Source organism: Taudactylus pleione, unplaced genomic scaffold (genome assembly GCF_031769625.1).
Source record: "Taudactylus pleione unplaced genomic scaffold, aTauple2 ptg000510l, whole genome shotgun sequence".
NCBI classification, from domain to species: domain Eukaryota; kingdom Metazoa; phylum Chordata; class Amphibia; order Anura; family Myobatrachidae; genus Taudactylus; species Taudactylus pleione.
Genome location: NW_028284912.1, coordinates 3,092,758 through 3,111,877, shown reverse-complemented (window position 1 = coordinate 3,111,877; position 19,120 = coordinate 3,092,758). Strand labels below are relative to the sequence as shown.

Here is a 19,120-nt window from a genome sequence, read left to right as displayed (position 1 = left end):
TAACATAATATTACCAGGATAGTAAAGCATTATGCCTACACTGTTCTTCATTGTAATTCATTCAGTACAGCAGGGGTAGGCAACGTGTGTCACTCCAGCTCCTGTGGAACTATACAACCCAGCATGCCATGCCAGAGCAGCCCAGAGAGGAGAGCTGCTGGCAGGTTCGGTGGGCAGGGCCGGGCTGTAGTCATAATTAGACCCCGTCCCTTTCCTGGAAAAGTCAGATATTTATTGGTCCGTGCGGAGTGGGCGGGGCTAAATGACACGCTTCAAACTATATTAGCCCTGCCCCCTCCCTACGGACCCGAAAAACAAGAGATATGGTAAGAACTTACCTTTGTTATCTCTGTTTCTACGAAGTCCATAGGGTCCACAGGGTTGACTTTGGGGTATAGCTGGATCTGGATCCAAAGGGCACCACAAAGTTAAAGCTTTAGCTACCAGGATGCACTAGGTCCATCCTCCTCTATACCCTGCCGAGCCACACGCACCTCAGTTGGTAAGTAGCCAAGGCCGGAGGAGGAAAAAACTGAGGAGGAAGACTGGAACACACAAGAACCATACTCACAGAAAGGGAGGCGGAAAACCGGTGACCAGCCACATAGCCCATGAAAGGAGAATCCAGCGCCCGAAGGATGTATCCTGAGAGGCGAAGGTGTCAAACGCATAGAACCTCAGAAAGGTCTGGATGGAAGACCATGTGGCCGCCTTACAAAGCTGAACAGCCGAGGCGCCACGGCCAGCAGCCCACAAGGGACCCACAGACCGAGTAGAATGAGCCTTAACAGAGGCCGGAACAGGCAAACCCTCCTGTGCATAAGCCTCACAAATAACCAAACAAAGCCAACGGGCTAAAGTTTGTTTGTTGGCAGGCCAACCCCTCTTATGAAAACCAAAGACGGCGAACAAGAAATCTGACTTCCGAATGGAACTAGTCCGGTCCACATTAACTTTGAGAGCATGGACCACATCTAAGGAAGCCTCACCAGCCGAGAGATCAGGTGACTGAAATGCCGGCACAACAATTTCCTGATTAATGTGGAACTTAGAAACCACCTTAGGAAGAAAACCCGGATGAGTGCGAAGCGCTGCCCTGTCCTGGTGAAAGATCAGAAAAGGAGAACGACAGGAAAGCGCCCCCAATTCTGACACCCTCCTGGCCAAAGCAATAGCAAGGAGAAAAAGTTTTAACCGTCAACCACTTGAATTTCAATGACTCAAGACGTTCAAATGGAGGACCCTGTAAGGCCCGAAGCACCACCGCCAAATCCCAAGGAGCCACAGGGGGAAAAAAGGGAGGCTGAATCCTGAGAACCCCCTGGAAAAAGGTGTGGACATCTGGCAGAGTAGCGATTCTACACTGGAACCACACAGATAGTGCAGACACATGAACTTTCAAAGAAGCTAGGCGTAAGCCTAGTTCCAAACCAGACTGAAGGAATGCCAAAACCCTAGAAACACGAAACGCCTGCGGATCATAGTTTCTGGACTCACACCACTGAAAATAACTATGCCACACTCTGTGGTAAATCCTGGCGGAAGCAGGCTTGCGCGCCTGAAGCATCGTGATGACAGAACTGGTGCTCCAGGCCTGCTTCTTTGGTTTAGGGGCAGCCTTAGTTGACGACTGCCTTGGGAAGGACTGACCCTTGGACTTACCCTGAGTATGAAAGGACCGAAAGGCCGAGGTCCTAGCCTTAGAAGGCGCAGCTGCTGATGGCAGAAACGCAGACTTAGACTTTGCCAGGGTATCAACAATTTTGTCCAGGTCAGAGCCGAACAAAATCTCCCCATTAAAGGGTAAGCCTCCAGGCCCTTCTTGGAATCCGCATCCACTTTCCAAGAACGGAGCCACAAAGACCGGCGAGCAGAGACTGCTGCCGCCGAAACTCTGAAAGTCAGAAGACTGGCATCCAAAGACGCTTCTCCAATATAGGAAGCGGCATCCCCCATTGCCCCACTAAAGCTCTCTGAACCTCCGGAGCTTCCTCAGGAAAAGTATCTTCGAGGACATTGGCCCAGCTCTCAATGGCTTTAGCCACCCAAGAGATGGCCATGGACGGACGGACCACTGCCCCTGAGAGAGAATAAATTGATTTTAAACAAGTCTCCACCTTCCTGTCTGTGGGATCTTTTAGGGATGAAATGGAAGCTATAGGCAAAGTAGCACTCTTGATTAAACGAGTAACATCCACTGCAGGTGGGGTTTCCCACTTTTTGCAATGACTTGCAGGAAATGGATAACTAGATGCTTAACGTTTCTGCGGCTGGAACCTCTTATTAGGTGACTGCCAGGCTTCCGCCATATGATCAGTCAGCTAGTCAGATAGAGGAAAAACAGCGTCACTTTTGCCTGCTTAAAATTTGGATACTTGAACTTAGGGGACGGTGCGTCATCCTCTATATCAAGAATGGACCGCACTGCTCTCACCAATGCCGGCACATTAAAGGAAGATTTCGTTTCCACTTTTCGGACATGAGAATCCGAGTCAGAGTCCTCAGGCAATTCCCCCTGATCCGAGGACGCATCTGAGTATGATAGTTGCACAGACTGGGATGACATAACAGGGCGTTTAGACAAAATGTGTTATAATGCGGTGCCCTGAAACAGATCAACCAAAGCAATCCAGGGGGACCCATGCCCCAAAAATGAACCAAAGTTGCACTACAGTATATAACTTGTAGGACTTACCTAGAATTGTGCCTAATACTAGTGTGCATATACAGTACCAGACTCCATGCTTTTAAACCAATAAGGTAGGGGTGCTAATCCAGACTGAGGGCCTGATTCAGACCCGCTCGGGAGCACTATGCGCTCGCAAGCGGGTCGATGGTGGCCCAGTCCGTCGTGCGCATGCGCGAGACCCGGATAGCGACGACCAAACCGTTGCTCCGGGTCTCGTACCAAAGGGGCGTGCTGTCGATGTTGAGTGACAGCACGCCCCCTTTGGTGGGCGGGCCGGGGGCGTGGTTGCCCAGACGGAGGCGTTCCCATGGGAACGCCTACCGTCTGGGGCCGGCCCCAGTGTTAGAGCCAAAAGCACTCTTGGGCTTGCGGCAACGAGATGCTACCGCAAAGGTCTCGTCGCAAGCCCGATGGTTGCGATGGTCTTGACCATCATCATGGCCGCTCGCATAAGCTGTGGGTGGTAACCCACAGCTATGCGAGCGGCCAAGAAGCCGCAACAATAAAAAAAAAAAAACGCCCTGATTCAGAGCGGGCGCTCGTTCAGAGCGTCCGGCTCTGAATCAGGCCCTGAGGGCGTCTCCTTTCCCTCAGGTGTGCAATAAAGCACATTAAATGGAGTATATGGGAAAGATTCCTGGACTCCACTCCCTGAATATATATAATGGAGATGTGCACCTGAGATTTGTCTGTTTTTGTGCCCATATATCAGGGCCGAAACTAGGATATCTGTCACCCGATGCAAGGTAGCAATTTTGCGCCCCCTCCCTTCCTGTACCTGGATTTTGTCCTTGCTCCTCCATAAGGCAGTGCACTAGTCAAACTTCCCTGGTATAGTGACTTACATTATTCCACGCACAATAATGCCCATTACACATTATACCACACACTATAATGTCTATTACCAAAGTGCCACTTACATATTTGCCGACACCATTTTATGCCCCACAGTACAGCTTCTAATTACTTTAAAATTACCTGCTCGTTGTCAGGGGTTTTATGCTCGTTGCCAGGGGGTTCCATGCTCATTGCCAGGGGGTTTCATGCTCGTTGCCAGGGGGTTTCTTGCTCGTTGTCAAGGGGTTTTAATGCTCATTGCCAGGGGGTTTCATGCTCGTTGCCAGGAGGTTTCATGCTCGTTTCCAGGGGGATTAATGCTCGTTGCTATGGGGTTTATGCTCGTTGCTAGGGGGTTTATGCTCGTTGCCAGGGGTTACATGCTCGTTGCCATGGGTTTATGCTCGTTGCCATGGGGTTTATGCTCGTTGCCATGGAGTTTCATGCTCGTTGCCAGGGGGATTCATGCTCGTTGCTATGGTGTTTATGCTCGTTGCTATGGGGTTTATGCTCGTTGCCAGGGGTTACATGCTCGTTGCCATGGGGTTTAAGCTCGGTGCCAGTGGGTTTCATGGGAGAAGATGCAGCTATCAGCATCTTCTCCCGGCACTTGCGCTGGTCTATCATACACTAGAGGTCCAGTAGGACCTCTAGTGTCTGTCTCCTCCTCGACGGCGGCCATTTTTGGATGGCCGTTTTTAGCAGAGTCCATGCAGACGGCTAGTCTGCATGGAATCTACTGAAAATGACCATCCAAAAATGGCCACCGCCAAGGAGGAGACAGACACTAGAGGTCCAGTAAGTACCTTTAGCATCTGTCTCCTCCTTGGCGGCGGCCATTTTTGGATGGCCGTTTTCTGGCTGTGCAGCCCCCAAGCCACCGTGAGTCATCCCTTTTTCACCCCCTGCATTCCGGCACCCAGTGCACGAGCACCTCTAGCCCCCCCCCTAGTTGCGGCCCTGCGTATATATGGATTAACAGTCTGTGGCCCAGGGGGGGACTGCAATAATTGCGGTATACCCTGAGAAGGGGCATGGCTGTTTGGGGTAACCCTCTATGGGGGAGAGCAGTCAGGACCGCCAGACGGTCCGCGATGGTAGCCAGCACCTGAGAAAACACCGCCCAAGGAGGATCCTGTCCCGAATTTGGGGGGTTAGAGAGACCAGGTAACTGACGGCACCTCACACACAGCCCATCCTGTGATAAATCCTCCATATTTACCCCTGCAGCGCAGCGACTGCAGGAGAGCAGAGTGGGAGCCGCAGAGCGCTCAACTTCCTCATCAGACATGGTAAAATATATATATACAGATATATATCAACACGACAGGAAAGCTCAGTGTTACTCTTGGCGAACCCACAAGCATGCAGCACACAAGCCCACAGATATGGCACCGTGTAGCACGCAACTGTATGTGACCGACCTCACAAATACATCAATTTATATAAGTGAGAGCCAAGAAAAGCCCTTCTCACACACACCTGCTAGGGCTGTAGGAGAAGGAAAGGGATAGGTATAGACTGACAGTAAGAAGAAATAAAGCACAGACAGTCAGCACTAGCAAAAGTCACGTACAATGCAGAAAGTTAATACTCACTGCACCTTTACCACTACATTCAGCCTGCCCAGAATCAGTGTCTGGGAGGGCTATAGTGCTCTGTACATGTCCTAACAGGGGAGAGGTACACAGGGGGACCAGTTCACGCACTGCCCGAGAGATCTGCGATGTACCAGGGAAGATGGCCGCCGGAGAACTCACTGGAGGTGTGGCCGTAGGAGGAGAGCAGCACAGTGTCACCAGACCCAAGCAGAAAGGCGTGCTGAGATGAGGGGAGGAGCCGCTAAACAGGGAAGGCTGCCTCCCCTGGCTGGACATTAACTCCTGGGATGCCGGCTCCCGCTTACCGCCATATTTCCCTGGTAGTCTAGTGGACGTGCGGGCCATGTCTCTGAAGAGGGAGAGCCCGCCCCCACTACCAGCGCCTCCGGTCTGTCCCCAGAGACCGGAGGCTAAGGACTGGAGACTGTACACGCGGCCACAGTCCAGGGATCCCCCAGAGCCCGCCTAGTACAGACTCTGGGGTCCCGACGTGATCCCCAGATCTGTAATGACATCACGGCGCCGGCGGGGTGTAGGAGCAACCAGACGCTGCCACTCTAATAAGTTAAAGTAAAAATAAAACTAAAAACTAAATAATAAATATAAGCCCCCCTGTGCAAACGGTGACCCGACTCCGGCCGGGCACCAACTCAAACTGAGGTGCCTGTGGCTCGGGGGCAGGATATAGAGGAGGATGGACCCAATGCATCCTGGGAGCTTAAGCTTTAACTGTGTGGTGCCCCTGGATCCAGATCCAGCTATACCCCAAGGTCAACCCTGTGGACCCCCTATGGACCCTGAAGTAGAAATTCCCCATAAATCTCCCAATCCTGCCCACTTCACTAGGATGTGGGAGATCTGCCTACTCTTCCGGGGGTGCTACCCAAAAAATCATGAGCCTCCCGCGACTTCAGGGAGTGTAGGCAAGTATGCACAGTAGCCATACATAGCTGCCCAAAATGGAGGATGAGATTTCAGTCAAGTGCCGATCGGTGGTGGCTGGTCAGTATATGCTTACTTTTCCCTAGGAGTTGCCAGTATATTTATGGAAAACAGTTTCCAAATGAGTATATATATATATATTTTTTTTTTTATTATAAATATTATGTGATTATTAATTACTATAATTATGCATATTATTACTGGTACTATTATTATTGCTACTATAATTATTATTTACGTACCATCTAATATGGAAAAACAATTATATCAAGTTCCATCAAAACTGACCATGTCTGTCTAATGTCTGACAGTGTATTCCCAGTATTAGGCTGTAGGAAATAACTAGTATTTTTTAATAACAGATTTTTATTTGTCACATAAGTTTCAAATTTGTGCAGCAATTCAACAAAGACATTAAAAAAAAAACTATATCCTATCTTTTGTTAAAAATAAAATAAAAAAATCGAGCTATCTTCATGATTATTAGTTTTTATCCACATACTGTACGCTGCTCTGTTGGATCATGTTGACATTGATATTATTAAAAGCAGGTTTGAATTTTTTTTTTCATACACTGGCATAATGAGAACTGAGGGTGTGTGCCCAGTCTATCACTATTTCTGTAATTCAGCAATTCTGTGTCCCGCTCATATCCGTGCTTTGTAACTTGGCGAAAAACTCAAAGACCTGACACTGATCTGAAACAGGCTGGTTACATAAAAGTGGTTTTCATCGAGAGCCTAAACCAAAATACACAATGAACTATAGCTCCACTTTATATATATAATATTGTTCATGAAATAAAAATATACAATAACGTAATTATGAAATGTGAACTTGGGTCATTTAAAATGCGTTTTCCATTCGCTACGTAGTTTAGGGTTTTGGCTGCGATGTAATTCTATGTTGTATCCTCAGGTTTTAATGAGGGAAAATGTTTCCGCACTTACAGTACAGTCACTCTCCGAGGTTGCCGGGTGCACACACAGAGGAACGAAGGGCTGGATTCAAAAATGATTATATTCAATTGCTGATTCTTGTATATTCAATAAAACTCAATTTAATCTAAAATATGCTCATGATTGCGAATAATGTTATTTAAAATACACGCTTGGTATATCTGCTAATATTCCTGATTGCAAAATCTGAACGAGTTCCATCACCCCAATCTGCCAACCTAGTCCCATGCTATGCCAGGCCGCTGGCCTTTTTGTAGCTGGGAGTCAGGACTGACAGGAGGTTTCTATCAGGTCCCTTATTAATTGAATTGACTCAGTTGACAAATAAATGAATTGAATTGACATGTACGCAGCATTTCCCAGAAGTCTGTTTACCTAAATAGCAGTGACTTATTTCCATAATGCCTCATATTCTGTATATCCCTTATAATCCGTTACTATTATTTTAAGTGAGGCTGTGAAGTCAGATAAAGTAATTAGTTGGAGCTTTCACAGCCCCTGCTCTCCTATTAGTAATAAAAATGTGCCCTTTCGGCCATCTGGCTAGATGCCGCTGTGCGGCTTAGAGCTACCCCCTGTAGGCTATGGGCTGTCTTCTAGACCTCTAGTCAGGAGGCCGGCTGATGGCACCCCAAGGTGTAATGAGCATCTGGTGCTGTCTGAGCTAGGGGATCCTGAAGCTGCACTTGGTAATGTCACCCCACGTGCACAGAATAACACACACTTATTTTACAGGCAGCACCATTCTCCCTAGCTTTGATATTCTTGACCAAAAGACCTGGGACTTATGGCACTACTTATTGCCTTTAGTACACATTTATGGACTCTGGCCTCACCTGTTCACTTTTTGCATGTGTATGTCACTTTCTTGGGGGGAGGGGGGGGGGGGTTTGGGGGAGATCATTATGAGCGACCCTCTCCCCAAGTCTTCAGAGGCTCCTTCTTTCTGTGGGGGGGTGAGACAAAGGGTCCCATCTGAGCCTATGGCTCCTGTTGGAGAGAGTTCAAAAGACCAAGCCTCCAGCACGGTCTCATCATTGCACTCAGGGCTGTAACTAGAGGCGTGTGTGCGTAGCTGTCATAGAGCGCAGGGCTTGTGGGCGTCACTGTCACAACCCCACAGCCCCCGCATTTGGCTAATGGGGGGGGGGGGGAATTACTCTAAAGTGATAGCAGACAGAACTTTGGAGTTAAGGTTTTACTGTTCGCGGTTTGCACATGTTTATCTGGGCCTGTGATCCCACAAACGAAACATCTGGCAGAGAAAGATACCTAATTGATACTTGCTAGTGCTACATACAGTACTTGATGGGCAAACAGTTACAGTACACAGTCACAGAAACTGCATTGCACCACTGTTGGTTTGCACTTTTGCAATTCACCTTTACTGAACTACTTTAATTAAAATTGCAAATACTTCAGATATTGAAAGTTGTGATACAATGGTCCATAGATACAGTCCCATTAGGAACGTGATGTATAAAAATAGGTTACTTCATTTCTGCATGACATTTCTGTTTTTCTATGTTTTTAGGGACCCCAGACAGTGACACTGTTTGCGGCGAATGTCCAAAGGGAACGTTCTCAAACGTGACTTCCGCCACCATGCCATGCCAGCCACAAACCAACTGCAAAAAGCTGGGTCTCAAAGTGTCTCGAAAAGGAAGTTCCACAGATGACACAGAGTGCCACGCAGAGTCTACACAATCTTGTGACATAGGTAAAGTGGGCACATATACATCTCCCCTTCTTCATACAACTCCCTCTTCTGGAGGTCATGTCTAACTACAGGTTTGGCCCCTTGCACTCAGTTGTGTCATCTTTATGCCTGCAAAGAGATTATTCTAAGAGAGGTATAACACAATTACATCTGACCTGCGAAAGAAAAACAGATCAGGGGTAGCATCCTTTACAAATAGAGAATTGAGAGCTAATACGGTATGCTGGGAAATGTTTTAGTAATGGAAAGGTAAGGAAAAAATGTGGCTGCTGGCAGCTTTATGAATGGGGGGTTGGCAGTCAACACAGAAATTTGTTAGAGGGTGATTGAGATCTGATAGCCAATTGAAACAATACACAGCCACCTCCTGTTCATGATCAACATAATTTAGTTTATAGCAGTTAACTATAACATCCCTTTAAATGGCTTGCATGAGCTGTTCCTACCATTGAGTCCTGGCCTGGGTAGCCTTATTAAGAGTGAGACACCCAGATCGAAGAATGTGTAGAGACGGAAGTACATGTGGCACCATCAGTTAGCATGATCTTAAGTGAGGCTAACATGTGTTGCATGAATTCACCATTTATGCCCTTGAAATTAGGGGAGGTGTCTCCTCAGATTACTTACATTAATACTCTACTTCTATTAGCAGCAGGGGACAGTATTGCCTCAATTATAAATAATACATATTTATTTGCGAGTTTATCTACATGAAATGCCAAGGCCACCGGCTGTGTGTGTATGGAACCTATTTTTATACTCACTAAGCATATTTAAGCCATAATAACAACTCATCTGCCCATGCCATTTTGTGACCTGTATAGATTTGAACAGCAACAGCTTAGAACAAAGTATGTTGCTCTAATTGCAAGGACATACACAAAACTTGAACAACAGATGAATGTCAGACAAGGGTCACACTACATTATCTCTACTTGTAACAGGAGGCATCAGGCATAATGCATGATATTTATCACACTTACTAAAGAGTATAAGTGGAGATTCTAGTTATAATATTATATGATAAATATATATTAGTTTCTGCGCTAATTATTAAAGAGATCTGGCATGTGAATTAAACACTGAAATACTCTAGAATACTTATATAAAGTTATTTATTGCACAATGTAACAGTAAAAAGGTTGTAACTGGTTGCTATTATATCAGTGTATATTCCTATAAAAAAATCACAATAGAATGGCATAAAAATAAAAAAATATTAAAATAAATAAAAAATGTTAAAAATAATATAGAATTGCTTACATTTTTTATTTATTTAATATTTTTTTATATAAAACATCTCTTATGTTTATACACCAGGGGTCTTTAAATTGGTCCCCCTTAATGACTATTAGTTCTGAAAGCTCACCACAGCAGATTTTTTTTTTTTCCTGGGTGTAATCGATATTGTATCCAAGTAGATCTGTAAACAACAAGTCGGGCTTCCACTGCCGGGAACTCTACTTTGGTCGGCCAGGCGCTGCCGGGTATTGAACCGCCGGCCTCATGGCCGGCATTTCATACCGATTCCCCTTGAACCTGTGTAAGATCATTAGCACAGGTGCATAAATCGCTGTGCCATTTAGCTGTGTACTCACAGTTTGTTATGCCACGTCCCCAAACAATGAGCCGCTATAGCATGTACAACCGCATCTACTTGTCACTAGTCCGGTGGTTGAAAGCTCCCCCTTACACAGAGCCGCTATTCCCGGTGTCACCATGCAGCATCTGTGTAGGGGCACCTCTGTGGCTAGCGGTCAGCAAAAGTGATGTCTCCAGGCAAGTTGTCATCCACTGCGGGCACCAAGCAATAGATCCACACTTGTAAAGGAACAAATGGGGTGTCTCTAACCGGTTTCGCTCCATTTTCTGGGAGCTTTTTCAAAGCTCCCAGAAATATTATATGATGCAGTAGAAAAATGATAGTTGTAGTCTGATTGGTTGCTATGGGTATTATCCACTTGTCATTTTGTTTGTTATATGGGTTGAAAAATCGCAAATCGCCCCTTTAGACTTTCAGTATGCTCTTGCAGCCCCCATTCACTTTAGAGGGAAAAATGACAAGAGTGGATAATCCATGTGAACATCCATCGTACTTATAGAAGTTCATTTAAATATCTTCCTGTTTTAGTATTATTCAAATTTTATTAGTGAATGTATTGCTCAGTTGTCGTGACCAGCCTGACTGACGTATCGTTCTCTCCGTAGATGTTACACTTTGTGAGGAAGCTCTGTTCCGGTTCCCCGAGCTCCCAGCCAACTGGGTAACTGTACTCGCTGCGAGATTACCGGTCATGGCCGTGACGTCACAGCAGTTAGCTGCAATCAAAGAAATCTACAACTCAAAGGAGCAGCCGTTCTACTTTTTTAAATTATACAAGAGTCAGAACACAGGAAATGATTCTTTCAAGCATCTTATTCAAGGTACTGTAGAGAGAAAGGCATCAAAGTTCTGAACTTTTCTGATATATTTTCTGCATGTAGAAAGTGCCAGCCTGTAATGCCGATCCTTATAATTATTAAATGTGCACAAATGTTACATGTTAGCATCGTTTGAAATGAAAGTGTAACAAGGTCACTTTTTAGGATACGTACTGTAGCTTTCAGGAGACGATCTCTTTTTGCACTTCTTTCAGCAGTCTGTTTGCTCACGTCCTATTACAGCTGTATCGGCGACTCCTGTAAGCGTGCTGCACACTTTTCTCATTTTTGTTTTGCACGATGAAGGCAGAGAAACAGATTAAGGGGCCTATTCAAGATGTTAATTATCAAGGTCCGAACAGACCCCGATAATTAACACCCTGTTGCCGCGGACGCCGGAGCAATTCATCATTGCTCCGGCGCTGAGGCAGTTGTTTCGAAAATCAGCTGACACAGTGAGCGGCTTCACTGTCTGGAATTTTATGCATTTTATCAGTATTATTATTAGGTTTAGCATGGTTAGAGTGTGCACTTGCATTTTTCTCTTTCTGCTTGCAGCACTACAAGTCTCAGCAGGTAGCACTTCACATTGTGCTTAGGGTGTGCAATCTAGGGCCCCTCCCCCTATGTATTCCGTACTGTGTGTATGTATGTACACTGGAAGGACGAGACTCCTTCTACCTTGATTAACACCCCTCCCACCTGTTCCTGGGTGTTTTTAATTAGCAAGGAGTCCTTGCACTCCAAGACTCAAATAAGGCACAGTGAGTGTAAAGCTGCATACACACACAACGATTTTTTTAATGATTATCGTTAAACGATATCGTTTAACGATAATTGATTGCAAAAATCGTTCACTTTCTGAGTCAAACGATGAACGATTATCGTTCATGCGCGTTCACGTTTGTAGTTTGTCGTTTGTAGTTTGTCGTTCAGTCAGACTTGTCAACTCAACGATTTTCATTTAGGGAATATGCAAAGTTCGTTTGTAGTTCATAAAAATCGTTCATGACATTTAGTAAATGAACAACTTTAGTAAACGATTTTAGTAAATTTTTTCAAGGGAAAAAATCGTTTACTAAAATCGTTCATTAAAAAAATCGTTGTGTGTGTATGCAGCTTTAGACCTACTATATATATGCTGTGTGTCAGTTTTGGGACTGGTATTGGGGCTCGGGGCTCTCTGGGCTGGCGTGGCTGGACTGTTTCATGGCATCATAATGTCACTTTTAACTTTTTTAGTTTGTTTTTATATATGTAGCACTTCATACACTTTTAATTATAACCTCTTACTTATGTAGACTTAACACATAGGAGTCTTTTTAACTATCACTTGTAATCTTGCACTAGTTTGATGTCATGGGGCGGTTCTGCTGGGTTGGCCTGGGGTCCCGTGCCCTGTATTGGTTCCATAGGAGTGTTAGGGACCTGCCCGATAGAGGTCACCCTGATGCGGTGGGCAGGCCCATAGTTATGGCCATTATTGTGCGAAGAACCTCTTTGATGCATTTTAGCAGTATTATTATTGGGTTTAGCATAGTTAGAGTGTGCACCTGCATTTTTCTCTTTCTGCTTGCAGCACTACAAGTCTCAGCAGGTAGCACCTTACATTGTGCTTCGGGTGTGCAATCTAGGGCCCCTTCCCCTATGTATTAAAAAAATTCCATATAATGGGTTTTCGGATAAGATCCTATTACTGTGCAAACAAAAATACAGAAACATAACTTTTTTTGTTATTATTTTTTAGTCAACCTCAGCATCAGCTAATAGGCAAATATATTACTGGAACTTACTGTTTACTACCTGTACTTGCAGAAATAAAGGCATGTGAAATGGGAGTGCTAAAACATATCGGACACTTAAATGTGACAGCAAAACACCTGATGGCTTTAATGCAGAGCTTACCGGGAAAGCCCATAAAAAAGGAGGACATCAAAGTCACCTTGAAGACGTGCAACCGCGCAAGTCGAGTACCAAAAATTCTCAGTTTGTGGAGAAATAAAAATGACGGGGACACAATTAAAGCCCTCAATCAGCTGAAAACAAAACAGCTGGAGAAAACATTACGCAGACAGATGAAGAAACTGGGTCACTTTCTAAGCAGCGTTTCCATGTACCGGCTGTACCAGAAGATTATCCTGGAAATTAATGGCAATCAAACGCAACTGGTCAAACTGGACACCTTGTTGTGACTGGTAAAGAACTGACCGCCTGAAGGTTCATCCTGTCTTCGCCGAGCTGAAACCGGAGTCCTATTCCGGTATATGTATAAGCTGTATTTATAGAGATATTTTTTATAATATGCGTCTTACTAATGAGCCCTGCTCCCTTTTCTATACATGGACAATGTTAAAGGGTGGGGGTTCCCTTACTGAGTATTGCTTTTATGTCAACTGTTTTATGAATGTGTATTTATGTTTCTGTGTTTTGGTTACTTAGAACGCCAAAACCGTAATATTTATAAATTCCTTTTAATTTAATGCTGAATTTAACTGGATCCAAGATATTTTTCAGGTAGGGGAATTTTTTTTCTCCTTTATTTATCAACCATTGTTAAGATAAGTCTCATTGTGGGCGATTCAATTCAGCGCGATGCTGAATTTCCCCGGGAAGGAGATACTGGAGCTATTCAATTGACCGTGCAGTTAAGTCCTTCTAGAACCACATAAGTTTGAGAATGACGGTTACTGCACTTCAAGCTGGGTGTTTAATCTCGCTAACTACCATTCTCCGACCAAAGCGACAGCCGCGAGGCTGTTAGCGCAGGACTAAGCCGGAAAACAGCATTGAGGCTGGCACTTAAGTCGGATTTCAGCTCACACCTCAGGGGGATTGGAACAGAAATCCTGTAGTTGGACTAAGCAGCGCGGTCAATTGCATAGCTCCAGGAACTCCTTCCCGGGGCTATTCAACATCACGCTAAATTTATTCGCCCCCATCATGTTACGGGCAACTTTTTATTATCATTTATTTATTTACGTCTAGGTACCCAATATTGAAACGTGCGGATGTAGGACAACTATATATATATATGTATATATATTTATTATTGTACACACACACAAGGCTGGTTCAATAGATAAGGTAAAAGACCTCTCGGTGCGTAAGTGTATTTAACTTGTACATATATACGTATAATCAATAGTATGGCCTTGATACAGATTATTTTTCCACATAGTCTCCATTTGTTCCAATGGTACACCAAGGCATCTATCCCAGCATAGAAGAAATCAGTGTCTGAGGTTAGGACATGGCGGCTTGCTGAACTTCACCATCTGTTGCAAATAGCCTTCCACCCAGGTGCTTCTTCAATGGTCCAAATAGATGGAAATCACTCGGTGCCAGGTCAGGGCTGTAGGAATGGTCCAGTGCCACCTCCCAATGGTAGTGCCATAACCACTCACGCATGCGGTTGGCTCAGTTGCTTAGGGACCAAGGCCCTCATTCAGAGGCAGTCGGAGGATGCCGCTTGCATCCTGACCGCCTGCCTCTGTTTCGGTCGTTAGGCTGTGGGTTTTCACCCACAGCTCTAACGACCGCTAGGGTGATGGTCGCGATGGTCATAGACCATCGGGGCTTACGACGAGACCCTAGGGTAGGGTCTCACTTGTCGTAAGCCCCGGAGAGCTTCTGGCTCTGTCAGAGCCGGAAGCTCTCCACTGACATCACTTGTGATGTCAGTGGGGCCTCCCCCAAACGGCAGGAGTTCCCATGGGAATGCCTCTGTTTGGGCTGCCACCCCCCCTGGCCCGCCTTCCAAACAGGGCGAGCTGTCAATCAACATCGACAGCTCACCCCCTTTGGAAAGAGACCCGCTACGACTGGCGCTGTCGGTCGTAGCGGGTCTCACGCATGCGCACGAAGGAGCCGGCTCCCTCGTGCACATGTGCACTGGACAAACATCGAGCCTCTGAATGAAGCCCCAAGTGTGAACACTTTTTCCTGTACCCCAGTTGTTCATGAACGAACAATGTTGTGCACAGCATCCATTGAGATGTTCAGTTCCTCAGCAATATCACTAACTCTAATACGTCTGTCCTCCTGAATCACACCTTCAATGCAGCACAAATTGTCATCTGTGGTGGACGTGATTGGCCGTCCGGATCGCTGCTCATCTTGAAAGTCTGTCCTGCCATTATCAAAGGCAGCGCATCAAACCCAAACCTGTTTCCGTGTCAAGGAGCCCTTACATAGCTTGGATGTATGTTTGGGGTCATTGTCTTGTTGAAAAACAAATGATGGTCCCAGTAAGCGCAAACCAGATGGGATGGCATGGCGCTGCAGAATGCTGTGGTAGCCATGCTGGTTAAGTGTGCCTTGAATTTTGAATAAATCACCAACAGTGTCACCAGCAAAGCACCCCCACACCATCACACCTCCTCCTCCATGCTTCACAGTGGGAACCACACATGCAGAAACCATCCACTCACCTTCTCTGCGCCTCACAAAGACAAGGCGGTTGGAACCAAAAATCTAAAATTTGGGCTCATCAGACCAAAGTACAGATTTCCACTGGTCTAATGTCCATTCCTTGTGTTTCTTGGCCCAAACAATTTTCTTCTACTTGTTGTTCATCCTCAGTAGTAGCTTCTACGCAGCAATACGACCATGAAAGCCTGATTCACACAGTCTCCTCTGAACAGTTGATGTTGAGATTTGTCTGCTACTTGAACTCTGTGAAGACTTTATGTGGTCTCTAATCTGAGGTGCTGTTAAGTACCGGTTTCTGAGGCTGGTAACTCTAATGAATTTATCCTCTGCAGCAGAGGTAACTCTTGGTCTTCCTTTCCTGGGGCGGTCCTCATAAGAGTCAGTTTCATCATAGCATTTGATGGTTTTTGCAACTGCACTTGATGATACATTCAAAGTTCTTGAAATTTTCCGTATCGACTGACCTTCATGTCTTAAAGTAATGATGGACTGTCGTTTCTCTTTACTCAGTTCAGTTGTTGGTACCATAATATGGATTACAACAGTAGTTAAATAGTGGTGTCCACTGTGTACTAACCCTACCTCTGCACAACACAACTGATGGTCTCAAACACATTAAGAAGGCAAGTAATTCTACAGATTGACTCTTGACAAGGCACACCTGTTAATTCAAAACCATTCCAGGAGACTACCTCATGAAGCTGGTTGAGAGAATGCCAAGAGTGTGCAAAGCTGTCATCCAAGCAAAAGGGGGCCACTTAGAGGAATTTAAAATATAAACATATTTTGATTTGTTTAACACTTTTTTGTTTACAACATAATTCCATATTTGTTCTTTCATAGTTTTGATGTCTTCAGTATTAATCTACTATGTTGAAAATCATTGAAATAAACAAAACACATTGAATGAGGTGTGTGCAAACTTTTGACTTGCACTGTGTGTATGTGTATATATATATATATATATATATATATATACATATTTAGTGACAGCCATGGCACTAACCTATATAACCAAAACTAGTGCCAAACAAACTTCCATCATAGGGAGGTACCCAATTAGCAGCACTAAAGTTGATCGCGGCGGGGCTATTCAATTAGCCCCGAAGTACTACCCAATGCCGGCACTTATCGTGGATATTTTTCGGGATCTTATGTGTCCTGAAAAATAATGCACGATAAGTGACGTTTATTCACCACCTAAATGGCGAAAACACATAGGTCTGCAAGCTTATCACGGATCATATGTGTTTTCAGTAGAAATATCCTATTATTTTGACCGAAATAATAGGATAGGAAAAAATGGGCGAAAAACGGGGATAACCAGCGAAAAATTCCAGTTTTTCACAGATCGAGGCTAATTGGATACCCCCCATAGTCTCTTAGCATAGAGATAATTCTTCTCTGAGGTGATAACACTGTTTCCCAGGTGGTAGCTCTTAGTCCAGATCCAATGGCTCACTTCACATCATTGGCGAATCTGAAAACAAGCAATTCCTAGTGTAATATGCCAGTGACACGCTCAATGTGATTCAAATAATTCTCCCATTTGCACACGTATTATAGATTGTGGCAAAAAAAATCTATTTTTATACTCCTCAAATGTACGTGCACAATGGATAAATCATATAATGCCTAGATTTCCCGGGTCTCAATGGTACCAATGATATGTGGAGTGAAACGTACATCTGGGTTAATATAGCAGAGTTTATCTGGACATCAGGAACAACGCTGCAACATTGAGAGAACAGTCCAATTGTAGATCAGCCTCAACGCATTTCGCCCATCAAATCTATTTTAGGAATTCATCAGGAGGAAGTCCTTACATACTGTAGATTTAACGGATGAAGCACATTGAGGCTGACCTCCAGGCTGACCTCACTTACATATTAGTGCCCTTTGTGTATAGTAGTGGCGTGCCATCCTTGGAATATATATATATATATATATACCGTGTTTCCCCGATAATTAGACCTACCCCGAAAATAAGCCCTATCCTTACTATTGATGAATGGCCCAAAATAAGTCCTACCCCGAAAGTAAGACCTAATAAAATCTAAATTTTTCCCAGTCCCTGCACTACACTAATATGCACCCAGCTCCGCCCCCGCATGAAATCCGGTACTACGGTAAATGAAAGAGCTGGAGGAGGCTGCTCGGGCCGCTCCTCCACCAGCTTACAGTAACGTACTCAGACTGCAAAACAAGCTTTCAATAAAGCTTGTTTTGGAGTCAGCGAGCGTGACGTCATGACGTCACGGCGCGCCTCTGAAGGTGGACATCGGAGTTGCCAAGGACCGTGGAGGAAGGCGCGACTCTGAAGGTGGACAACGGAGGAGCCGTGGATCGTGGAGGAAGGTGCGACTCTGAAGGTGGACTTCTTGTTGTAAAGGTAAGTTGGGGAAATGGCTGCGTTCAACAGGGAGAGGGACAGGCAAAATTCAACACCGGGGTGGGGGGGGGGGCTGGAGACGCACAGGCTGTATTCAACAACGGGGGGGGGGGGGGCTGGAGAGGCACAGGCTGCATTCAACAACAGGGGAGGAGAGAGGCACATTGAAATTGCTGTCAATGTTAAATAAAGTAAGCCCTACCCCGAAAATAAGCCCTAGTGTGTTTTTTGGACCCAAAAAAAAAATAAGACAGTGTCTTATTATCGGGGAAACACGGTATACATATACATATAAGGGTCTTTAGTTTAATGTCAGTTTTTAAGCTAAGGATAAGACTTCTTCTTTGTGTACCTCAGCTTTCCTTATACCAGACGTGTGCGAGTTTTAAGTTGCCACTAATCCTAATATACAAGTGTATACATACAATAAGAAATAGCAATGGGTAATATTCATATATGCACGCAACACACTGCAAATTACATAATAGCACCTTTATCACCCCATTGTAGACGTCCAGAAGAGACTTCCTGTAGTGTCTATGAAAGTGCTTACAGAACAGATGCATGGTGTGCATAGGTTAAATATATCCCCCTTATACTTACACCAATACCTCAACATTCCGAATATCTGATACATTCCAGCAACCTTTACACATACAATATTGTGAAAGCCATGATATATATGCATACAGTACATTGTAAGTCAGGTTTAGTGATCAATAGCACTGACTATTCAGATATGTTCATTCATTATGGATTGTGACATTAGTTAACAAATACAAAACTCCATGGATTTTGTTTGTGTGTGTTTTTTATTGTCCTAAATGTTGTTTTCCATTAAAATCTACAGTTTGTATTAGTGTTGTATCATTTCTTCATTTGTTTTATTCTTGGCCTTACACGTTTTAGCATTAGGTACCATTCCCATTGATGAACCAGTGGATTCTATTCCAATGCAAGTTTTTTTTTTTTATGTATTACACATGCAAGTGAAAGCAGGTATTTTGCCACATGGGAACATGAAGGTGTTTTCCCATTCATAAGGGAAAATAAAAATTGTAAAAAAAATAATGTGCTTAAAAACGTCTATAAGCAGGTATCATTATAAGCCACGTCCATGCAGACCAC

The 19,120-nt window shown here is 44.7% G+C and overlaps 1 protein-coding gene across 1 annotated transcript in view; it reads left to right on the top strand.

Annotated features, from left to right (window-relative positions):
• Window positions 1-18,045, top strand: part of TNFRSF11B (TNF receptor superfamily member 11b) — a 36,217-nt gene extending 18,172 nt beyond the window's left edge. The window contains exons 3-5 of the mRNA XM_088450194.1: window positions 8,563-8,748; window positions 10,957-11,172; window positions 12,985-18,045. Of these exons, the coding sequence (XP_088306320.1) occupies window positions 8,563-8,748; window positions 10,957-11,172; window positions 12,985-13,361 (779 nt within the window). The 3' untranslated portion in view covers window positions 13,362-18,045. The remainder of the gene's footprint in view (window positions 1-8,562; window positions 8,749-10,956; window positions 11,173-12,984) is intronic.
• Window positions 18,046-19,120: the final 1,075 nt, after the last annotated feature.